Below are 23,829 nucleotides of genomic sequence, written 5' to 3'. Positions count from 1 at the left end.
CTTATTTCCTTGTGTTCCGTAACTTGATTGGTGGTATAATAAGAAAAAGCACAGTTACAGGAGTTAGATTTATCCAGAGTCACTAAAAAGAGCAGCTATCTAGGGCTGGTTATAGCTGGAGTGAGCCACAATCAAGTAGAAAAAAACAGAAAAAAAGTTTTCAAAGCAAAATATAAGTTGTAGAAGCCTGACTCACTGGATTCTGCGACGATTACATGCAAGACCCAGCTATAGAACCTAAGAAGTGGCTAAATTAGTGCTTAATTCACCACTGTGATAGGCTAACTTTGTGTTGAATTTAAATTTTGAGTAGACTCAAATTAAGGAGGGAAGACATCCATGGATTTTTAACTTGCAAGGAGGACAGTGAGGCAAGCTTTCAGATAAGGAATTCCAACCCTGTTTTGAAGCCCTCCCCTGACCACTTTCTTTTTATTAAATCTAAGGGGTGTGGATATCACAGAGAAGCAATATGATTGGCCTCAAAACAACGGACAACAGTGCACAAAAGTTGTCAAATAAGAGACTGGCATCCCATAAAATCCATTTTGCAGATGTACAGTACCTTAAAAATAAAATAATTAACAATTAAGAACCAACCCGTCACTTTGAAAAATTGTTAATTAAAATTTCTTGACCACCAAATATTTTTTTAAAGATTTTTCTGTATGTGTTTTTTTTTGCTTTTTACTTGATTATATTTTTTAATACCTGAAGCATTTTTAAGCCACTTGGTGTGGTCATATAACACGCATGAAGGCTTTATTATAATTTTACGCTTTTAAATTGTTCTCATAAAGAACATTCTTAATTAGAAAAACCATGTGTCTTTTGCCATGTCAGATAACTTTCACTTGCATTTCTTTGCGGATTATTTATCCCATAATACTAGAAAAAAAAAATCATACTCAAAATGACCAAAATGTTGTACTAACTTTGTACTTTTTATCCATTATTAAACTTCCGGGGAAAGTAAAAAAAACAAAATGTGTTCAGTACACATATATATAGATAAAAAAGAATAAATGATAGGAGTAAACAGTGTTAGGAGAATCTGATGACTTTTAGGCAAGTGTTCCATTAGCTCAGATGCAGCTGGTCTTTGAATCACTTTTAAAAGTGAGGGGGAACAAAAAAGGTAATAACGTCCACCGCCGAGGATTCCAGACACAGCCGCTTTGGCGTGCCAAAGGATAATACGAAGCTGTGGCACATGCGCATCTGGTAAATATCTGAAGAATCGCGCGGCGGGCAAAAAAATGGGCAGCGGATTAGGCCATTTGTACACAAAGGCAGAAACGTGCGCACACAGAGCCAGATGGGGCTGTGAGCTGGCTGTGGCCACCAGCAAGCAAGGAAGACGGCATTGTGACGTTTTCTCAGCTATCCCACTGCACTCACTCGCTTACTAGCACGAGTTTGTGTTCAAGTGAGGCATGGCGCAGCGTGACACGGTGCCAACCTAAATTTAGACAACAAGGTTAATAGCGATGCCACACAGGTCTTGCACGCGTCCAAATTCATACATGATCTGCTGCGCTGCCAAAAAAACAAGGTCACCGGACCACCCGTTGCAATGAGGCGCTCACACCTACAAGAGCGCAATCAGTTAAAATTAAGTTGGCCACAACAGGCAACTGCAAAATCTGAAGTAGTTAAGTGAGTGGGTGTGTATATGTGCGTGTGTCACTCTGCAGGCAACAGGCCTGTACTGTCTCCGCTCCATCTGACCACTTCTGTTGTTCGCTCGCAGTCACACACAGATAAACAAAGTCGCACATGCGCCACCTGGCCTCGCAGCTTTGGGCAACAGATGTGGCAATGCCAGTGTGGTGCCAAGCAGCCGGGGCCGGATGTATGGCCCGGCTTGTCCTCAGCACAAACTTTTTTTTTCTCGTCCTACGCCTACCCTGATCCTGTCTCCTCTTTGCTGTCTGCTCGGAATGTTTCTACTTCAAGTCCATATCTCCATTAGTCATCTGTTCGCGTTCAGACTTAGGAGTTTATCTTGCACATTTCCTCCTTTTCTCATTATCAACTGAGTACCAATGTACAATTGAGGGCACTTTATCATGGACAGAACTATGAAAAGCATTGGCAAAATTAGGCATAACATTTTTGGACGAATTCAGAGATGCCAAGCATTGAAAACACATTTAAGAGTGGATAAAAGATGATTTTAAGATTTGTATTTGTTTTCCTAGTAGCATCTTAGCTATACAAGTCGTTCTTAAACAATGTGATAACTTGAGTATAACTTAAAAAAATAGCAAAGTAGTGATCATTGCTAACTTTATTGTATACCGGTACATTTGGTATAAAAAACTGTTTAATATGTGTGACAATCAACAGATAAGTAAAAACTTACATTTTTTTTAACACCATGATTTGGGAGAACAATCCCTCAAGATTTCTTAGATGATAGACATTGGTGATTGTGGTTAACAACTTGCTTCTGGTAATCTCATTCTCTATCCTCTCTTAGTTCTGAAAATAGGCACTCATCTTGGTGGAATTTTCCATCTGGTGAAAGAAAATAGTCTTTGAAAACTGCATGCTTGCCTGGCCCACCACCTCAGGCCATTCCCCCCTACCCCCAATTCTTATGTGCTTTCTTTTTCAGAACGCTGAGTTGATGAGAATGGAGTGAGGTATCACACTGCTACATGTTTTATTCACCTGTGCGGGTATCCTGACCAGAGTCAGCGAGGAGTTGGAATTGCCAAGGTCTGATGAAGAGTTATAAAATACTCATGTACTGCACAGGAATGATCACTGATATTTTATTTTGTAAGTCATCCCCAAGAAAATGTAAAAATAAGTAAAAGAAAAATCACTCTTTTATGTGGACCAAACAATAAAATTCTTGAAGAAAATCCATGGCAAGAAAATTAAGATAACAGAGGTTTCGTGCCAAGAGGGCAAACTGCATCATGGCAAGTTTTAGATTACCGTATTTTCCGCACAATAGAGCGCACCGGGTTATAGGGCGCACCCCCAAAAAATAGTTTTTGGTCCTATATCTTCCATAAATAAGGCGCACCGGATTATAAGGCGCTACAATGGGAACGTCGACAAAACAGTCAGATAGTTCAGTCAAACTTATTACCCCCTTAACATTCCCAAAGCTTGCAAAGACGCAAATACGTGTCGAGAACACGTGCGGATGCGGTGTCCGTACGATGTCACTCAAATGCATCATTTCAAATATCATTTGGAAGGTTAAAGTCTTGGGATTCAAGAAATGCCAACCATTCCTTAGTTTCTATTTTCTTTTTTGCTCGCAACTTTACTGTGCATATGACAATAAACACTTGGAATTGAGTTTAATTCACTCAACTCATCACAGCAACATCAAGATCATTCTAAAACAAGATACCAGGAAAATATAAAGCCGCATAGCTCACCTAAGTTCTCACGTTCAATAATGATACGCAATCATGGTCTTCTTACAACCGTGAGTGTAGTAAATCCAGGAGAGTCAAATATTTACAAATACAGACTAATGAAACATGTTTCTTTGTGGCGTAGTTTAGCAAGCTTGCTATTCAGTCATCTTTTTCGGCCAATTGCAGGGTTTGTTTCGGCCCTCTAGCCTATTCGAGGCTCCGAATAACTTCAGCCAATAGCGATCGATTTAACGGATGATTGACACATCTTTTTCGGCCAATTGCAGGGTTTGTTTTGGCCCTCTAGCCAATCCGAGGCTCCGAATAACTTCAGCCAATAGCGATCGATTTAACGGATGATTGACACATCTTTTTCGGCCAATTGCAGGGTTTGTTTTGGCCCTCTAGCCAATCCGAGGCTCCGAATAACTTCAGCCAATAGCGATTGATTTAACGGATGATTGACACATCTTTTTCGGCCAATTGCAGGGTTTGTTTCGGCCCTCTAGCCTATCCGAGGCTCCGAATAACTTTAGCCAATAGCGATCGATTCAAATGATGATTGACACATTGGTTAGCCAATGAAACGCCGGTATATAAATCCCACCATACACCGCGGACTACTCCACGTTCGGGGAAAATCGAGTCGGCGGCTGTTGCGTAAGTTGCGAGACCTTGCGATTTAATATTGAGCCATATTTACTGTATTATAAGGCGCATGGTCAGCTTTTGAAAAAAATTAAGACTTTTAGGTGCGCCTTATAGTGCGGAAAATACGGTACTTTCTAAGAACATGAAAGGCAACAACACCCATGTGTTTATTATGAAACATATGTTAAATGACACTCACAGATGTCTAATCTTATTCAATCCTTTATAATCATGGCTGTTAATCTATGAAATGACCACTTTTTTTCTGGAAAAATCAAACAAGATAATCCCTAAAACATTTTAAATCGCATTGCATCCCGCAGTTGAAAAAAACAACCCAATAACATTAATTATGTGCTTACATTTTAAGCTTTTCTGTGGACTCTTGTTCCGAGTTTCAACGACAAAACACATAACTGGGACAGCAAGGTGATCGTGCTTATGTGCATAACAGAGAGTGAAACATTAAAAAGGCTGCTAACCCATTAGTCAGCTAACTGCACAAGTCGACAAGTCATGGATGTTGTCAGCCAGCAGGAGACACCATTAATTGATGAATATATCACTTAAAATTTTCTCCCACCTGCAGTTACTCAAGAGTATCGAGGCTCATCTTTGTCCTAAATAATGGTTTCAAAACAAGGTGCGAGCAAGTTCTTTTTGTCAAACTATGACAAAATACTGCAAATGAGAACACCAACATGTTTAGCTTCAGTGCAGACGGCGTAGGGTAAGGAAGAGGAGTGTGCATGCCCTGTGTATAGCTCCGCCCATTCCTACCGCTCTTCCAATCCAAATGCTGTAGGTGCTTTGCTAGAGCTTCTGGGTATTTAAACTTTGTTATGTGGCTTTTCCTCATTATGTGTTTCAACAATGAACATTTTTTAATGAGCTTCCATAATAAAACATTATTTAGCGCGTCTGTTAGTGTGATATCTTAAATGTATACTGTTGTTTGAATGAGTGACACCAGAACTTGAACAGACTTTCAGGTCTGGTTGTTCTCAATTTCTGCTTGCTGGCAAATGATTTAAACATTTGTCTCTTCTTTTTGATATGAATTGTAAGAAATGTCTTGTTAAACCTGACACCTGTCAACTATGAAATAAAAACCATTGTGGGAACCTGGTTACTTTGTCAAGCGACTTGTGCTTTAACATGACTACATATTTGAGGAGCAAAAATACATCAGGCAACCTGAAGGAAAGGTGCTCTTTTGCATTTTTCGAGTGTAACCATAGGTAGCTAGCTAGCTAGCTCCACCTTTATAAACATACTTGCTACGGAGAAGTTGTTTAGTGGGTAGGGCAAGTCGGCGTCCTGAGGTTTCTCCTTGTAGCCAATGAATGAGCCATCCGTCTTGAGTAAAAAGTAACGTGGCCGCCAGTTCTTTATGTATTCACCTGCAAGCACGAGAAAATAACAGCATATTATCATTTATTCATCATAATCCGGTTATTGCTTTGACTCCCTTGACAAATTAGAGCCTAAACTCTCATCTGTCAAAAAAATAAAACCCTGCCTGTGTCTCAATGACTTGACCATCATCCGTCTGCCAGAATCAGATGTGAGAATTATGAGGTAAAAATGACAAAAACATGTTTACTCGTACTGGCCTAAAAGTGACCATGCATTTAGCCTCAGCTGAGTGGTAGATGGGCAGTTGTTGGGGTCACCACCCTACTCAGACTCACAAGCACATTTCAGAACCCTGACCAACGATTCAAAACACTCTGAAGAGAAGTCGCAGAATAGGGACAAATAACATCTGTCGCACAGTTGGCGTCAGAAGCTTTACCCAACTGGCTGGCACGGATTGGCACCGAGGTGGCACCACAGCACCTCCCCCAACGACCTGCTGCCGGATTACACAAGAGTCAAACGTTTGCCTGACGCGTACGAAGATAACAGCAAACAGGACATTTAAATCCCGACCAAATGATACTTGATCCGGATTTGCATTAAATAACAGTGTTTACATTTGATCCGATTAACCACACCAGAGTACTTGCATACCAGATATACATACTCACCAACACTACCGCATTACACATTTGACTACTGCTTTACTCCCCTTAATTTGTTTTCCTTTTTTAATTACTGCTTTTTAAAATAAAACAAGTATTGATCTGAGACCAGTATTTATGAGAGGTTCACACTTGAGAGTTTAATGTTCAATTCAGATTTTTTGGGGGGTGAAATCGAATGTTTTTTTTAGTTTGTTCACATTTCCTACTAAATGCAACTTGTATGTGATCATCTGTGACTTCTGAGCGTCTCCTGTGTGAACACGACAAATGCCCCATATGCCATGGTTGTTGATTTCTATGCTTCCTCCCACAAATCAAGAATGTGCAGGTTGCATGAATGCGTCTTGACCGTTCACACAGAACTCACATTCCAAAAGATCAGATATTTACTGTTTTTAGTACCACATATAAATGTGGCCTGGGCCTGGTGTGGCAAAAATCGGATTCGTGCCTTTCAGACAAAAATTACCAGATCAGATACAGGCCGCGGCCGTGCAATAAATAAAAAATAAAAAAATAAAAATCGATATCCCTGTAATCTACCACTTTTCAATGTGAAAGGGTTGGCATGTCTGGATAAAAGACAAGGTTCAGATATCAGGTGATGAAGAGAGCAGCATTTAAAAAGTGCACAAAAGTTGACTTGCTTTACATAGAGAATTGTTTGGATTACTACATTTACATTTGACAAAACAAACCTCAAAGTTCACAAAATATAGCATTTCCACCTGACCGAAAATTACAGAAAAAATTATGTTGCCAGATTTCAGTTACTAGGTGTTCACCCTTGACCAAATGAAACGCAATGAGTCCAGTTTTTCGGGATTCAGATGGAAGCATTAATTTTGACCTCTGATTAGGGTTGGAATGCTGGCGTTTACGCTTGTCTGATACACACTAAGCTAAGTGACTGAACCACACTCCCAGCACAAATCACACCATAGTTGTTTTAATCAGACCAAAGTGTGAAGGCAGCCTTGCACACATTTATACTAGTACATCTCAAGCAAACTAATCAAGAAGGAGCAAAGCTCGCAGCTACTGACACACAATGAGTTCTTGATTAAAAAAAAAATAGACAAATGTCAACACTTCTTAGCAGCATGCAAACAATTCACTCGGGGCACAGTTCCCTCCTTTTCCAGTCTGTTTTTTAATTAACCATTCCTCAAGCATACACCTGGTGAAAATAGACAAATGGCATCTGTGCAAGCAACATGCAACGATCGAAGAGATCTGATCACCCTCTTAGGCTAATTCGCCGCAAGAGGAGTATAGGCGACGTGTGTGCGTGTGTGTATTTGATGATGTGTCGATTCTATTTGCGACATCCATTTAAAGCTGGAATGACAGCAGGCCACGCTTATTAGCACGTCGCCGTAAAACACCTGCTCCGCCGAAGGGACCGTGTGACTACGGGCCCGGCCTCTACCTCCAAGTTCTGTCGGCATTACGCTAGTACATGTGTGTGGAGTCACCAAGTAGATAAGAATATGCGGCCGGGTGCCAATGCGCCGTCCTGATTACCAAATCACACATTTCCCCCCTTGACTAGTCTTTATTTTTCTTTTTTTCACAGCTCCGCCCACTCGCCCCCCCATGCACATTTCCTCCTCCTGTCCTTTACAGGAGCGAAGCATATTCTTTGCGCCTTGTGCGCTACTGATAAACACAACAAAAATAAGGACGGGAAAGAAATGAAACAGAAAAGGTGGGAAAGAGACGGTGTGATTATTCCAAAGTGTGATACTTTATACGACACCATACTGTATTATGAAAGTGGGAAGAGAGATTTTCATATCGCCAATATTTGGTGTCACCATTCTGCTTAAGACAAACACTGTGGTCTGTGAATAGGACCAAATATGTAAAATATATCCACCCATTCATTATCTGCACTGCTTATCCACAGTAGGGTCACGGGGGTGCTGGAGCCCATCCCAGCTATCTTCGGGCAGTGAGCAGGGGACACCCTGAACTGGTGGCCAGCCAATCGCAGGGCACACAGGGACAGACAGTTCACTCGCTCATTCACAACTAGAGACAATTTGAACCGGCCAATTAACCTGACATGCATGTTTTTTTGGGAGGAAACCGGAGTGCCTGGAGGAAACCCACGCAAGCACGGGGAGGACATGCAAACTCCACACAGGAGGTTTGATCTCATGAACTCAGAACAGTGCCACACGCGCGATAACCATTGCGCCGCCATGCTGCGCTGTAAAATATATAATATGCCTTAAAAAGAACAACATAGAACTTATCACTCCCTATGTTTGAACCGCCTTTTTTTATCTTATAAACCGTAAAGTATTAAAAAAAAAAACGGTCCACACATTCAAGTTCCTAATCTCCGATAAACTCTTCTGTACAGCAAACATGACAGCAGTCATAAAAAAAGGCCCAGCAGCATCTACACTTACTGGGAGGCCTCCGGCAGGACAACCTAGACAGGACACTGCTGCTGACCTTTTACCACTCATTTATCGAGAGCCTCCTGACCTACTACATTTCTACATGATACGGGAGATGCACTGAGGTGGAAACAGGGAGGCTTCTACTCCACTCGGTGGCTCAGCGGAGCCTAAAACATCATCAGGGACAGGTTGCATCCTTCTGCCCTCTGAAAGGCACTACAGGTGCATAATGGCAAGAACCAACAGAATTAGGAACAGCTTTTCCCCAAAAGCCATTACCACCCTCTCCAGCATTCGTGAGCATAATGTTCTGTACAACTGCCAATGTGAATATGCAGATATTCAGTATATATCATTAATATATAGTTTTTTAACGTTTTCATCATTTTGCAGATTTTTACCTTTTTAATTTATTTTAGCTCACTAGTTTTGTTAATTTTGAATAAGGACAATAAAAGCCAGTTTTCATTAATTTAAAAAAAAGAAACTCAGACAAAAATATTTCCTATGTCAGCCCTTCTAAACACTTTGAAATTCCAGTCAATACTTTGGATGACTACATCTTTGATTTGATTTTTGGATCAATATATTTTTTAAATATATATAAAATATTTTAAACACACACCATCCTGCCCAGACTAGCAACTACACTTTAGGTTTAGAAAATAACTCTTAACAGATGACCAGATGATTTTCACTCTTCCTTTTCAGGTGTATTTGTTGTAAGGAGACATGCCAGTCTGTACAAACTCTTTTGAGAATTTCCGCCAGACCTTCTGTTTACCATAAAGTTAGACGGAACTAAGCCAACGGCTACGGCAACGTAGATAAAAGCAAAGAGAACAACAGTAGCAATTGGAAGTATTTTTCAAAATACTCTTTAAAAATAAGCATCTATTCAAGATCCTGTATAGGGATTTTTTTTTAAGCAATTTCTGATATGTATGAATGCTTGATGGCAGGTACATGGCATGCATCACTCTATATGTTAAGTTAATGGGAAGAGTTAAATTAAAAAATAACAAAGGACGAGTGATGGAATGTTTGTAAAACTCGGCATATCCACTAGCTCCAGGAATCTGAGAGAATTCAACTGGAACAATGTGGTCAGACTTATTTGTCTTTTGTTTATTGTATTTTCAAAGAAGAAAGAAAATAACAATAAAAATTAAGTTGTAGTTAGGTATGCCTATGGAATGAAATTACACACTGATGACACATCAAGCGTAAGTGGAAAAGCAAACCCAGGGCCAACACATACCTGTCAACCTGTAATTTTTTGCCGTACAAAGTACATTTATTATGCATTTTAAGACGTGTACGACGTACAAGAAAATCTGTACGGAAAAGCGCAAATTTGTCAATTATGGGTACCATCCGGTAAACACAGATCATGACGAAACGGCAAATCAATCAAGTCAAACGAGTTTGCCGCTGGAGCCTCTATCTCGGTATCATTTTTTTTCCGTTGCAAATTAAGTGAGCGGTTTGATGTTACTGTGGGCATGCATCTGACGGATTTCATGTGGTAGTTATGTAGTGAAAGGAAGTACGTCTCTTTTTAGAGAACCGGCTTTTTCGGCTCAACTCATTAAAGAGAGCAGGCTCTCAAACGGCTCACTTGCTTTGATGCATTATATCACGAATTATTATGTTGTATAAAGAAGTTAAGAAAAAATGGGAAGTATAAGAGTATAAAAAATGAAAAAAAGACAGGTTTGTGGTTATCTCTTTAATCGGTATATGTATTATTCTACTTAATTATATTTGCATGTATTTTTTCCTTCTACGGTGAACATCCAAGCTACTTAATTTTTGAACTTTTTTATAATAAACCTCATTCATGTTAAGCAACTCAGTATCTCACAACAAAATGTTAATTAACAACATATATGATATAACGAAACACATGTACCATATATAACATGTTAAACTATGTTTGATAAAAAAAATATGGTGTAAGATTATTTTGTAAGGGAAAATATGACAGTTTGTAAAGGAATGGAGCCGTGGAGATTGACAGGTATGCCAACATTCCAACACAGCTAATGAGTGAACAGTTGGACTATGACTCCGCTTCATCCTTTGACTTTTGGACTTCTTTGTATAAATCTTGCTCATTGTTAAATGCTGATGAATATTGTTTTGCAACTGGACTGAAATCAATACCTTAAACAGAGCTTTTGTTTTGCATAAAGGTTAAAGACAAATGTTCTTATTTAATGTAGTTTTAGTGTTGAAACAGGCCTCAGTTTTTCCTCATAACAGACGAGGAAAAAAAAGTTCTGAAAAGTGATAAAAGGTTTCATAAAACTGGCAAAGAAGGGAAGCTGGCTGGTCCCAGTCCAGTCATTTCAGTCACTTTGGAGATGGAAGTGTCCAAATGCGGAACCAAGGCCTGTAGCTGGCCACTTCAGCACTCAGCTGTCCAGCACTACTGAAAACATTTAAGCAATGCTTCTGGCCCTAGACTGACAGGCGAGCGTGTACATGTGTGTGGGTGCGAATATTGAGAGGAAGGGGGAGGTGCGAGCGGCCAGGGGTGGCACAGACGGCGAGGGGAGATGGACAGTTGTCCTCGCGAAGCTTCCAAAAGCGGCGGAGGCGCACGAACGAAAGCAAACTGATCCAATGGTGTTCTGTCGAAGCAATCCCATTTTGGCCCGGCCTGCGACGAGTCCGGCGAAGCTCTTTCACTCTGGACAGCTTGTCTGAGGAGCCACATGTCTCTCGTTTGGACCGCTGCAGGAAAAAAAAGACAACAGCCGGTTTCCTTCCCACACCATCGCCTCGCTTCAGTTCCATTTAGTTTTAGCCGTGCAAGCTCCCTTTTCCCGCAAGACCAATTAGTCCGTACTAAACTCTACGGCGGCAAAGACAACAGGAGTCTTTTGTTTCTTCGAACAGCGGGATATCGCCGATACAGGAAAGCGCTGTGATCTGACGCATCCAAGCAACGAGAAAGGAAAAAGAGGCTTCTTTGTAAAGACTTTCAAGACTTAATTGGCACCGGAAAAGACACTTAATGTGTTGGATTTGTGTTGGGGGAAATCTTTTGTCTTCACTGATACCTTCCCATTGTTTTCCACAAAGGGTGGCACTATCAATTATTATATACAATTATTAATATGTCTTATGGAAATGGAATTACCAGTTAAAAATAGTTTTGCATTCAAATGTATTCCTACAACATTTTAGCCCTGATTAGTTATTAAATGCAGTCATTTGGTCGTGATTAAAAACCCTGAGGGCTGCATCAGCGTAATGGCTGTCCTTAAAGGGCCCGATGTGACTTAAAAATGTAACTAAATGTCAAATCTGGACTCAAAACTCACCTCCTCACACTTGCCTTTTCTTAAACACCTGCTTCACATACCGTCCCCTTTTAATTCTACTGTGTTTTTAGTTGCGATTTAGTAATTGCTTTTTTTTTTTACTCTAGTTTCATTCTTGCTTTATTGTTGTTTGTTTCTGTGTATAGCGACCTTGGGTGTCCTGAAAGGCACTTCGAAGTACAATGTGTTATTATTTTTATGTATTCAATTCACAAAAATTACTGTTGAAAAATATGTCACTACACATACACTACCGTTCATAAGTTTGGGGTCACTTGGAAATTCTGATTCTTTGACGAAAGCAAAGTTTACAAGGCATTTTATATTATAAATAAAAATATTATTTCTAACCTTCTCAAAGTTAGTAAAAAAACTCAATTTTTCAAAACATGTAATTATGTAGAAAAAACACATGCCATAGGCTCAGGAGGTAAAGCGCTCATCTTGGGATCAAGAGGAAGCAGGTTCAATTCTGTGTTATATGTCGAAGTGTCTCTTGGACAAGACACTGAATACCTAACGCACCCGATAGCAGGTAGTTGCCTTGCATGGCTGACGCTGCTATCGGTTAGTTAGTGTATAAAAGGGAAAAGTGTGAAGCACATTGTAAAGCACTTTGGAAGGTCTTTATTGACTTGAAAAGCGCTATATAAATGCAGACCATTTACATTTACATTGTCTGGGTGACACCAAACTTTTGAACGATAGTGTATACATTATAAATTAAATATAAAAATTTGTAAAAATGCTCTCGGACATTTTTATGATAACTTATTTCTCAATTGCACCAATTAAGCCACCAACTTTTGAGGATTGCAGTCAACAGGCATTGTGGGAAATGTAGTTTTTTGTTAAAGCACTCTTTTGAACCTTTAATTTTTAGACGCACAGTCATGTTAAGCTCCAGCGGGCCACCTAAATGATGGGGAGGCCACATTTGACCCCCAGACCATAAGTTTGACCCGTGATTAAGGATAATTGACATTATACTCAATGACCCTTTTGAAATTGATTTGGTTACTGTTGTGGTTATTTTCACAAAGTTTTCAAACATATTATTTTGACTAAATGGCCATCGTGAAGCACATCTGAAATCAGATCAATTATTGTTAGTGATAAAATTTACAGGATTTTGACACCTTTAAGATAAACAATCGCTTGATTAATAAAGATGACGAACATGCAACCGTATTCTGCACATTAAGTCACCTTTATCCAAATAAAATTCATTAAACTCTGAGTAGAAGAGTCAAACTCACTCAGTGTAAGTGCCCTGTCTAAAGTTCAAGATTGAAGACTGATCCCCCCAAAAGAAAATCAGGAATTTGGGGGCCTATAAAATCATATGTTCTACAATTGATAGGCTAATGCATCAGTTAACCTGTAGTTTTCCATTGGTTTCACTTTACCTCTTTCTCTAAAACAATGTAGAAAGCATATGCGTCTCACGTTAAAAATAAAAATGCCTGAAAACAGAAAGTTGACTTTGTCTAAGAACGCAAAGTTGCCTTAAGTCTTGCTGGCATATTTGTTTCCAGCAACAGCTTGGCGTCTCCGCATTTCAGAGATGCGAATGCTTCCGTTCCAAGCTTTCTGATTGGACAATTAGGACAACACACTCACTAAATGTCACTCAATTAGCAGGGCTGATTAACCATTCATCTCAGCGCAGAAAGAGGGCGGATGGGGACGAAAGCAGGAGAAGAGACAGGTACGCACCACAAAGCTGAACTTCCGCCAGCGGAAGTAAAATGCATCCCGCTGACTTTTCCCATTAGTCTCACTAACCATCAGGATGAGGACGGAAAACTTGATGAGGTAAATGAGCGCAAAATTATGTGAGCTCACCAGCCATTTGTTAATCAGTGCGAACAGGGATTTAATTTAATGTCTTGGCCGAGGCTGAGGTTGATTTGCAGATGGCGCAGAGGCAAGGCAGGGTGACTGGCGAGGGTGGTAGCGATGATGTGCCACGTTCCTGCGCACACACAGCAGGACACCGACATGACACGGGAACAGGTTGACACATTTGCAAATAATCACTGTCTAGGAGAATTGAGAATTTTAAGTTAAAAACTGGCCTGAAGCAATTACATAAATGTAAACTGTTTTGGATTAAGATTAGTTGCCAATAAAAGAACAAAAAAAGGGCTGCCAATCTTAAGTTACTGTAAGAAAATCAGCCAAAATACCAGGACCAGGAACAGTGTCAACCACGAAAGGGATGGGGTGATGATGCTGTATTGATATTGAATTTCTTGATTTGCTCAGAAATTGTGTGACTCCACATTCCACACACAATGAGGATAAAAAGGCAAGTGTGTCAAAATCTTGACATAACCAACTCAAAACCATGACACAAAAACGGCACTATTGGTACAGACAATTTACATGGAGCAAATAAAAATAGTAAATAAAACAGGCGGTTGATTAAACATGCAGAACAGGAAGCGAAAGATAACTGGATGAGATTTTTAAAAGTTTTATTGCGCAACAAGTCCTGCAGTGAATCTACACTGGACACACACTACTGATAAAATATGAACCGATTAATTGCATTTGTGCATAAGCTTGTGTCCGTGTGTGTATGTTCGTGTGCATAAAGCCATGCTGGGTAGATGGCCCCTAAAACACCCCTCATTTACCCCCACCAGTTCTAACTCCAGTCTGCTCAGACATCTTAGGGCGAATCCAGGCTCTTGGATCCAAATCCACTTAGCGTGCATTAGTGTCATTAGCACATGGAGGCCGTGGCTGCTGTACAGCACGCTGGCTTGCATTTCAGAACAACAACGCATTCAAGTTGAAAACGCAGCTGGGCTGCAATCACATGACTAGAACGAAGAAGGCCTCTCCAACGAGCGGAATATCCCCAGCCCCTGGTGGCAGCTCGGTCGTTCCTCGGGGGCACTAAATTGATTTCACCCACCCAGCTGCACCTCCTGGTGTACGCTGGGCTCGGAGGATGTAATGCCCTGGTGTCCTTCCCTGCAGCCCCTAACCCAGAGCTGGTAGTCATATAGCAAGCTTAAACCATAATTTTCATAATAGATTTTATGATCCCAGCTCAATATATTTTATCTTTTGCAGTACACCATCAATCCAGTAGAGAGCAGTAGCTCCTTGGAACATAGCATCCACTTTGTGATAGCCCACAAGTAATCCCACTCAGCACATTTCTCCCTGTGTGTCTATGTGAGTAGTGGGCCAGCAAAGTCCTTAAACACATTTAGGATTAGTGAAGGGTTAGAATTTTAGCAGTGGGAGGGGCTGGAAGCTCTACACCACCTGTGCCACTTTTAGTCCCACCGTGTCCAAGTTGGATTTACTGCCTTTTTGTTCGAATGTAAGATGCAAGATTTTTTGATATATGTTTAAAAGAAAAAAAAAAAACGGCATACGTATAAATACATATAGCAGCACAATATGGATGCCCATGGCTGTCCCTCTCAGTTATGAAGAATAGAAGAAGAATAGAATAGAATTTACTTTTATTGTCATTCTTTCTAACCATGCACACAGAACGAAATATCAATACACCTGACCCGTACAGTTAAACTGTAGCGAGCCGTTGCAGCCGCAGCCAAACAGGGCGCAGCCATTTTAGTCATTAGGTGACCAAACCCCCTAATTCCAACCCTTAATGCCGAGCTCCAAGCAGGGAAGCAATGAGTACCAATGTTGTAAGTCTTAGGTATGACTCGGCCGAGGCTTGAACCAAAGACCTCCCAGTCTCGGAGCGGGCACCCTACCATCTAGGCTACCGAGCCCCAGTTCAGGAGGGTAAACCCACAAAATAAAACCAGAGTCATATTCCATCATTCATGCACCATGCAGGGTCGCCAGTGGGGCCTGCTTTGAACACTGAAAGTAAACGGTTCGGGCCCCAGGCGGGACACCCAGCAAAGGGCATCCCAGCTGGGGGATGGCCAGATCCTGTGGGACTTCAGCCTTTACACCGACAAGCAGTTTCTGGCTAACGGACTGGACATAGTGGTGACAAAAAGCAGAAAAGGGTGGTGATAATAGATGTGGTGATCTAAGTTGATATCAAGAAGACCCTTTTCTGTCATCAGGAAGAAGAAACAGAAGAAATTTGAGAGGTACTGGGGATTGAAAGAGCAGCTGGAACAGATGTAGAAGGTCAAAGCCAGCGTGGTCGTCGTGGTAATGGGGGCACTTGGGGCAGGAACCCCAAAACTGGAAGTGATTCCAACGACCTCAGGAACAACATCTGAAACCTCAGTCTAGAAGAGCAAAGTCTTAGGAACAGCTAAGATACAGCGCAGAACCCTCAAACTCCCAGGAGAAGGAACAACAGAAACAGTAGAAATACCAAGGGTTGAAAGAGCAGGTAGAACAGATGTGGAAGGTCAAGTCCAGCATGGTCCCCGTGGTAGATGGGGCACTCAGGGCAATAACCCCCGAACTGGAAGAGTAGCTAAAACAGATCTAAGGGGCAACATCTGAATCCTTATTCCAAAAGAGAACAGTCCTAAGAACAGTTAAGACACTGCGCAGCACCCTTAAAATTCCCAGACCACTGGCAGAGGACCAGTGTCTGATGATGACACAGAAATCACCCCACTGGGATAAGTTTTTTTTTTTAATATATATATATATATATATATATATATATATATATATATATAAAATATTGCATTTTATATTTTGTTATAATTTGGTTGTTTGCATGTCTTTTCTTGAGTCAATAATTTGGAGAACTATTTTTGGTCCTATATGTCGTAACTATTTTTGCAGGGCAATTGTATGCATTATTATGTATATTTTTTTTCTTACTTTTCCTTTCTCCTCACCCTATCCCTGATTAACCAGGAGTCTGTCCCCATACACACATGTGGGACTGTGTACAGTAAATGATGCAATGATAGTTCTACCCAACCAATGTGTCACAACATCTATATGATGTTTTTAATAAATACATTTGTAATGCGTTTATTCTGATGCGTTTACACTTTTGTTACCTCGACAAATCTGTATTTTCTAACAGTACTCTGTTCGCACTTAACCTGAATACTTGCTTGCCTTTCTAATTTCTCATAGTGAATGATTGTGCCAATGTTTCATAGGTCTGTATTATTGTAATTGTTTTTAAATTTGGGTGCCCATCTTTTTTCATATTTGTGATATTATTTTTAAACTTGGGGAGTTGTTTTTAATCTTTTTGTATTTTTTCTATCTATCTATCTACCTTGGTCATATCCCTCGAGAGGGGTGACCGGCAGCAAGACAAACACATAGAATAACAAAGAGAATAAAAGGGGGAAAAAATAGCAAAAAACACACACAAAATTTTTGGGACCATGGCCAACCCAATTGCCCAAACACCCAAACAAGTTAGGCACCTCGGCACCTAAGTTGGTCATGCTTTCGTCCCTCCAGATGAAATGGGACACCAGAAAGCGGCCATGTCACTCGGGTCAGGGTGACACAACACACTCTTTTGTTCAACAGCAGGGCCCGACAGCTTTCACTGATTTACCCCTGCCGCATCATACGGGTGCCCAGCCCATCCTTAAGAACGCGTCCACAATCCCACAATCCTTTTTGTATTTTTAAACATTATTATTATTGCACAGTTCTAAGGTCTTGGGAACCTCCTGTGTGGGTTCAAATCCAGCTACCGGACTTACTGTGCGGAGTTTGCATGTTCTCCCCGTGCTTGCGTGGGTTTCCTCCGGGCACTCCGGTTTCCTCCCACATTCCAAAGACATGCATTTCAGGTGGATTGGCCGGTCCAAATTGTCCCTAGGTGTGAATGAGCGAGCGAGTTGTCTGTCCCTGTGTGCCCTGCGATTGGCTGGCAACTAGTTCAGGGTGTCCCATCCCCACTGCCCGATGATTGCTGGGATGGGTTCCAGCACCCCCGCGACCCTACTGAGGATAAGCGGTGCAGCTAATGAGATGAGATGAGATCATTATTACCATTATTGCCTTTTATTATTACAAGATAAATTCTCTATGGTATTCCCGCACTGCTTTGTGATTTGGTTATAGCAGATGAATGCTAAAATAATGCTTCAAAGCGGCGCTGCCACGAGCGGCTGCCTTTTCCAGCAGCTGCCCTGTTGTTTTATTGTCTGCTCCTATTTTCGGTGTTTTTTCTTCCCGTTTTGACAACTACACTATGGATTACTTCTATCCTATGGACATGGGTTTTAACGCACAAGAAATGCGTTTATTCAAGGAATTCCAACTCCTTGCCCTGAAGATTTCTCGTGCCGGCGTGATGAAGGGGCCTATGGTGGAGGAAAAGCCGGAGCTAGCGAAGCGGCTAGCGGCGTTATAAGTCTTCGGTACCATCCGTAATCATGGTAAATGCGAACTCACGACCAAATAAGATCATCGAGTGCTGGTGGAAAACATCGAAGCGCACAGGGAGCGCAGTTGCTGTGTTTTGCGGAAACGTGGCTCACGTTTAGCATTCCGGACGCTAACGTGTAGCCACCCGGAGCAATCCGGCTTCAACGCTGCTAAACAGAGACACGAAAACCGGGGAGAATCGGAGAGGAGGCGGACTTGCTAACACGAGGTGGTGTATCCCTGGATTTTCACAAAGAAAAGTTTTCCATCTGCCGCAGGGATGTCGAAATTTTGGACTGGCGTGACGTCATCCACTTCGCTACAAGCACCCCTAGGGCATCATGTTCATCTGTTAATAAACAACAGGGTAGACTGCTGGAAGTGTGAATTTCCCTACGGGGATGAATAAAGTATCTATCTATCTATCTATCTATCTAAAAGTAAATATTTCGCTGTGTGACATACTAACTTTATTTGTAGTTATATTTATGATTATATTTAGGTTATATTTTATGGGGCGATTATCAAATGTATTAAGTAATAGAAGTGTTGAAAAGGGTGGGTTCAAAATGGTTTATGAGAGGCGTAAATGTCTCAAAAATCCTTCTCTTCACGGTAAGGCAGTTTTGAAACACAACAGTGTTAAGTGAGATATTATCGAATTATCTTTCGCTAACTCATAATTTTTTCTCACTTTTAGTCTTTGATTGACAGAACAGCTGACATGATAGAAAATGGGAGAGGAAAAGAGGGAATGACCTGCTGTAAAGGACTGCAAAGCAGAGAAATGAAAAGAGGGTTTCCTGCCTCAGCTAATTACCTAAAATATAACTTAAAGACTGTTGCTGTAATCTTTAGATAATTGTTATTCAGGTTATTCAGTGTCAAATATTTCACATGTTAAAAGTTTTGAGGAAGAAAAAAAAGTACCACTGTGAGCACATGCTGAGTGCCATCGCCGTAAGAATAAAGACAAGCTTTTACCAACTTAACGATGCGTGAAAACACACAGTAAAATGCCAAATGTCACGCTGCCTGTGTTCATAAAGTGCCTGAGTCTAATGTGATTAGTGCTTGTACAAACGCGCACACACAAATAAATGCTCGCAAACATTAAAAACACAAAGCACATCAGTTTATTTTGGGATTTCTTTCACTTAAATAGAAGCCTACTTTCCACAGACTAGAATGGGATATTGTCTAATGTTTTCATTGATTTACTTCTTAATACATTTACTTGATGGTTACACATTTTTGAAAAACCTTCAGTGAGCTCCATTGCCTAGACCTTAAAACGTAAAATATACAATATTTATGGGTATATAAGGTGCACTCTTAAACTGTTATAAAAAATGGGTCTAAAATTTTGTTGCAGTTGTCTCAGCTTATACTAAGCATTTTAAATGACAAATGTTGTTGAATACGTGCTGGCATGATTAAGATCATCATTGTAGCCCAAAAAAATGTGTCGAAAACTATCGCACTGAGATCCGTACCCGAATTGTGAATGTGAAAGTTTTTTTATTTATTGACACTAATAACAGAAAACAATCATGACAATCTCAACAGCAATTAAGCACATTCACAATATTATATTTCAATATGATGTTTTTAACAGCAAACACAATGTGAGGTTTGAACAACCCTTCTCGAAAATCTTAATAGCAATCAAGCATATTCACAATTTCATTATATAACATCTTTGTTAGTGTCAATAGATCCGTCCAGGCCAAAGTCGATAGTCTTTCGTCTGAACAAATCCACCGACACCAACAGCGGCAAAACAAACACGACAATCTCAACAGCCATCAAGCATATTCACAATTTCGTTATATCTGACAATATGAAGTGACGATATGACGTTTTAACATTTTTTCCTGACATTTTCAACATCAATTAAACAATTTCAGAGTTATTATCTTTTAACAGTAGTTAACCAACGTGTAAAGGGCAATACTATTGTGCAAGGGCATAGCTCTGCCATCCCACCCTCCCAAGCAGCATCCTTCCAGTCCTCTGTGTGGGTCCTCTCCCTTCTTACTTCTACAACCCAGGCCGTTGCTGCCGGGACCCCCACAGTGTAGCTCCGGTTCCCCCCTCCGGGTGGGTGCAGACGATTCTTCTTTATGGCTGCGTCCTAGGCCCGCCGCTCGCAGATTGTATGGTATCTGCAGCCATTTGGAGCACAGCCACGGGGGGGATCTGCCTGCACCTCCATACCAGCAGGTTTCTGGAGGTCCAGATGGCGGCGAGAGTGAGCCAGTCCCTGGCAAAGTCGTTCCGAGACCTCCTCGACCGACTCACCCCGTAAAGCACGTACTGTGCATCAGGGACCTCCCCTGCTGGCAAGTCCGGGAACTTTCCTAGTTGGTCGGCCATTGTCCACAAGTCCTCGGCAGCGCTGCACTCACAAAAAAGGTGCCTCACCGACTCCTGGGCGCCACAGCCAGGTCGAGGGCATGTCGAAGTCGCTGACATTCCTCGGTGGTGCATTATAGCTCTGACTGGGAGAACCTCATGAGCCACCATCCATGACAAGTCTCGTAGTCTGTTTGAGAGGGCACGATGATTCACGTTGCTCCAAACCGTTGTAAGTTCGCCAAACGCAAGCCCCCGCTCAGGACTTACTGTTGCTCGCTCTTGCACAATAGCAATAAGGGCCCTGTGGTTTTGTAAAGTGTGACATTCTTGCGTTTCCAAATCAAACTTCTTTAAAAAATCCCGAATAAAGAGATGTGTTGGTGGCAAGTTAAATGAAACTGGAATCAAACGATTGTTTGGTTCAAGCTTTAGCTTCCGCAAATATGAGCCCATCCAAAACCGGGTCATCCCTTGACCTTTCGGGTTGTTGGGTGGGCCCACAGCGTTTTGGAAGTGGAGAGAGACATATTTGCTTCCCAGGAAAAGCTGGAGGTCAGGCACTCCTTTCCCCCCTTTTTCCTTTTTTTCTTTTTCATTGTATCTCTTTTTATCCTTTCCCACTTTGAGCCCCAGACAAAGCGAAAGATGGCTCGGTCCAGTTGTAACAGCACGTTTCTTTTGGGCATAAAAACTAAACTGATTGACAAAAGCAGTGGGAGGGTGATCGCTTTGATGATTAGGACCTTCCCCTCTATTGTCAGTTTTCTTAGTGACCAAAAAACAAGTCTTTGCTTAACTTTCCTTGTCACGTCATCCCAGTTGGTCTCGCATCCCATCCGCATTGAATTTTATCCCTAGGATTTTCTGGTCTGTCTTTAACACCGTCAGTGGGAGTCCTGCCTTTTCTGTCTCTTTCCACGTTCCATAAAACTTCACTTGTGATTTTTCTCTATTTAGCCTTGACCCAGACGCCCTCCCAAACAGGTCAGTCAAGTCAAGGGCTCTTCCAACAGATGCGCGGTCAGTACATAAAATATTAAAATCATCCATGTACAAAACACACTTGGTAATTTGTCCCCCACTTCCTGGGATATTGATCCCTTCGACAAATCTATCTTTTCTTAACATTTGTGCCAAAGGTTCAATGCAAAGAACATAGAGAAGGGGAGACATGGGGCAACCTTGACGTACACCGCAGTTGATCTCGATTGCTTTCGATAAATTCCCGTTAATCATGAACTGCTGTAGATGTCTCGGTATAGCAGTCCCACCCACTTGATGTATTTTTGGGGAAAACCACATTTTTGCAATACCCTGAAGAGGTATTGGTGCGAGACTCGATCAAAGGCTTTTTCAAAGTCTAGGTTTAGGACCGCTAGTCGCATGTTTCTGTCTCTCGCATAACAAATGGTGTCACGGATAAGCATGAGACTGTCGCTGATCTTCCTTCCCACGATGGCACAGGTTTGGTCCGGATCAACCAAGTCTCCCAAGACTACAGACATTCGTGTTGCTAGAAGCTTGCTGAAAATTTTACAGTCCACGTTTAAAAGCGTTATGGGTCGCCAGTTTTTTAAGTCAATTTTGTCTCCTTTTTTGTGCAATAGAGTAACTATCCCTATTCTGAAACTGTCTGGCATGTTGTCTCGACTGGAAAATTCGTTAAAAACAGTAATCAGATCTGGTGCTAAAATATCCCAAAAAGTCCGGTAAAATTCAAGGTTGAGCCCGTCCTCCCCGGGTGATTTGCCTTTTTTCATAGTCTTTATGCAATCATTCAGTTGGTCTTGGGTAAAGTCCGATGTTAAAAAGGGGTCTTGACGCACTGATCTTCACATGACCATGATGGGTTGCGGCACAATAGAAAATACATGGACAAATGTTGTAAGATAGAGGCAGTTTGACAAGACATTCTTGCATTCATATTTTTGCAGGAATCAGCGGGATACAAGGGCGTGTCGCAAGTCTATCACAGCTGTTCAACTGTTGGCTACAACTGTGTATGTGCGCGTGTGTGTACGTCCATTCATCTTTAAAAGAGTCCTAGAGGGACCTTAACCAGCCTGGCTGGCCCTTGCCAATTGAGCAGCGGTGAACAGGTGCAAAGCTTTGCACATGTATGTGTGTGTGGTGCTATTATTCCAAAGTGGCCGGCTCTGTATTATTCATTCAGAAAAGCGGGATTGGGGGGCCATGGGAAGCAGCTGGCGTTACGCGCGTGTGCATGTGCGCAACTTAAGACCCACTGATCTTTTTGTAAAGCCCCCTCCTTAATGCAGCCAGTCTTTGGAAAAGCATTGTGCTGTTCATCTCCATATCTGCCTGTAAACCTATACACACGTGCAACATACATCTCCGCGCAAACACATACACACGCACTTGAGCAGAAAAGCAAACTGCGGCAGGCCAGAATAAACAATTAAGTAACATTAACACACACGTATAAACAGCAGCCCGGCCAATCGATGCGTGGATTATACGAACGACAGCAAGTGCACTCCAGATCACTAACTGCTGCTTTTCCTTCTTTTGTCCATGTGTGCTGTCTGTTTATGTACTTTTCTGTCTGAAAGGACAAAATAAAATAACTTTGAAAAAAATAAGAGTGACTTCCAGTGAGCTAAACTACACTACATTTCCTTATGCGCAACAAAAAAAAATATTTCTGCTTTCAGGTCAATGTAAAAAAATGGAATGAATTACCATAGTACAGTGGTGCCTCTACTTCCGGATGTCCCGACATACGAAAGAGTCAGGTTACGAAGTATCTGAATGGGAAACTATTGCCTCTAGATACAAAGGTGTTTCAGGATACGAAATCAAAAATACAGTACAGTACGCACTATTATTACCCGCTCCAAGGGTTTCCCGAACGTAAACAAACTGGCTATCGCTTCAATGCTGCCTGGCAACCCAGTGCGCATAGGGTATCCCAGCATGTTCTCCGTGTCAGCATCACAGTTAAGAGTTCAGAAGGGAGGACGGATTCTGTCCAGATGGCGGGGAGGAGGACAAAACCTTAATAAAAAATTAATACATTTAAGCAAAGTTCCGTGAAGTCTCGAAATTTGTGGCAAGGAATCTCGCGGAAAAAGTGTTGACAAGTCGGGCTATCGCTCATTATGATGTCTGCGGATTGGCAAAAGTCGACAAAAGCAGACATTATTGGATCAGTTTTTCAAGAAACGTGATACAAAACGGTAAATATTTTTAATGTTTCCTTAATTCTCTGTTTTTTACATTACGCCCTCTAGTTTTATGTTTATAGTGCCTGAACCTAGCTAGAACATGTATTTCTTTTATGTTCCGATGCCCTTTTATG

General features: G+C 41.4%; 1 protein-coding gene and 1 long non-coding RNA gene across 4 annotated transcripts in view; one reads left to right on the top strand and one right to left on the bottom strand.

Moving 5' to 3' along the window:
- akt3a (AKT serine/threonine kinase 3a) overlaps nucleotides 1-23,829 on the bottom strand; it is an 85,806-nt gene that overhangs the window by 40,359 nt on the left and 21,618 nt on the right. For all 3 annotated transcript variants that reach the window (XR_015852429.1, XM_088351169.1, XM_088351170.1), the window contains exon 3: nucleotides 5,318-5,443. Coding sequence is in view for 2 of the 3 variants with exons in the window: in XM_088351169.1 (XP_088207295.1) it covers nucleotides 5,318-5,443 (126 nt within the window). In the remaining variant the exon portion in view is untranslated. The remainder of the gene's footprint in view (nucleotides 1-5,317; nucleotides 5,444-23,829) is intronic.
- On the top strand, nucleotides 13,513-23,073 carry LOC148353835 (uncharacterized). The gene is made up of 3 exons (XR_015852430.1): nucleotides 13,513-13,640; nucleotides 13,742-13,841; nucleotides 22,442-23,073. It is a non-coding gene; the product is annotated as an uncharacterized LOC148353835 (long non-coding RNA).

This window comes from Urocampus carinirostris, chromosome 13, assembly GCF_059441175.1.
Source record: "Urocampus carinirostris isolate Australia breed hairy pipefish chromosome 13, RoL_Ucar_1.0, whole genome shotgun sequence".
Taxonomy (NCBI): domain Eukaryota; kingdom Metazoa; phylum Chordata; class Actinopteri; order Syngnathiformes; family Syngnathidae; genus Urocampus; species Urocampus carinirostris.
Note: the sequence above shows the minus strand (reverse complement) of the source record. Positions and strands in the feature narration are given on the sequence as shown.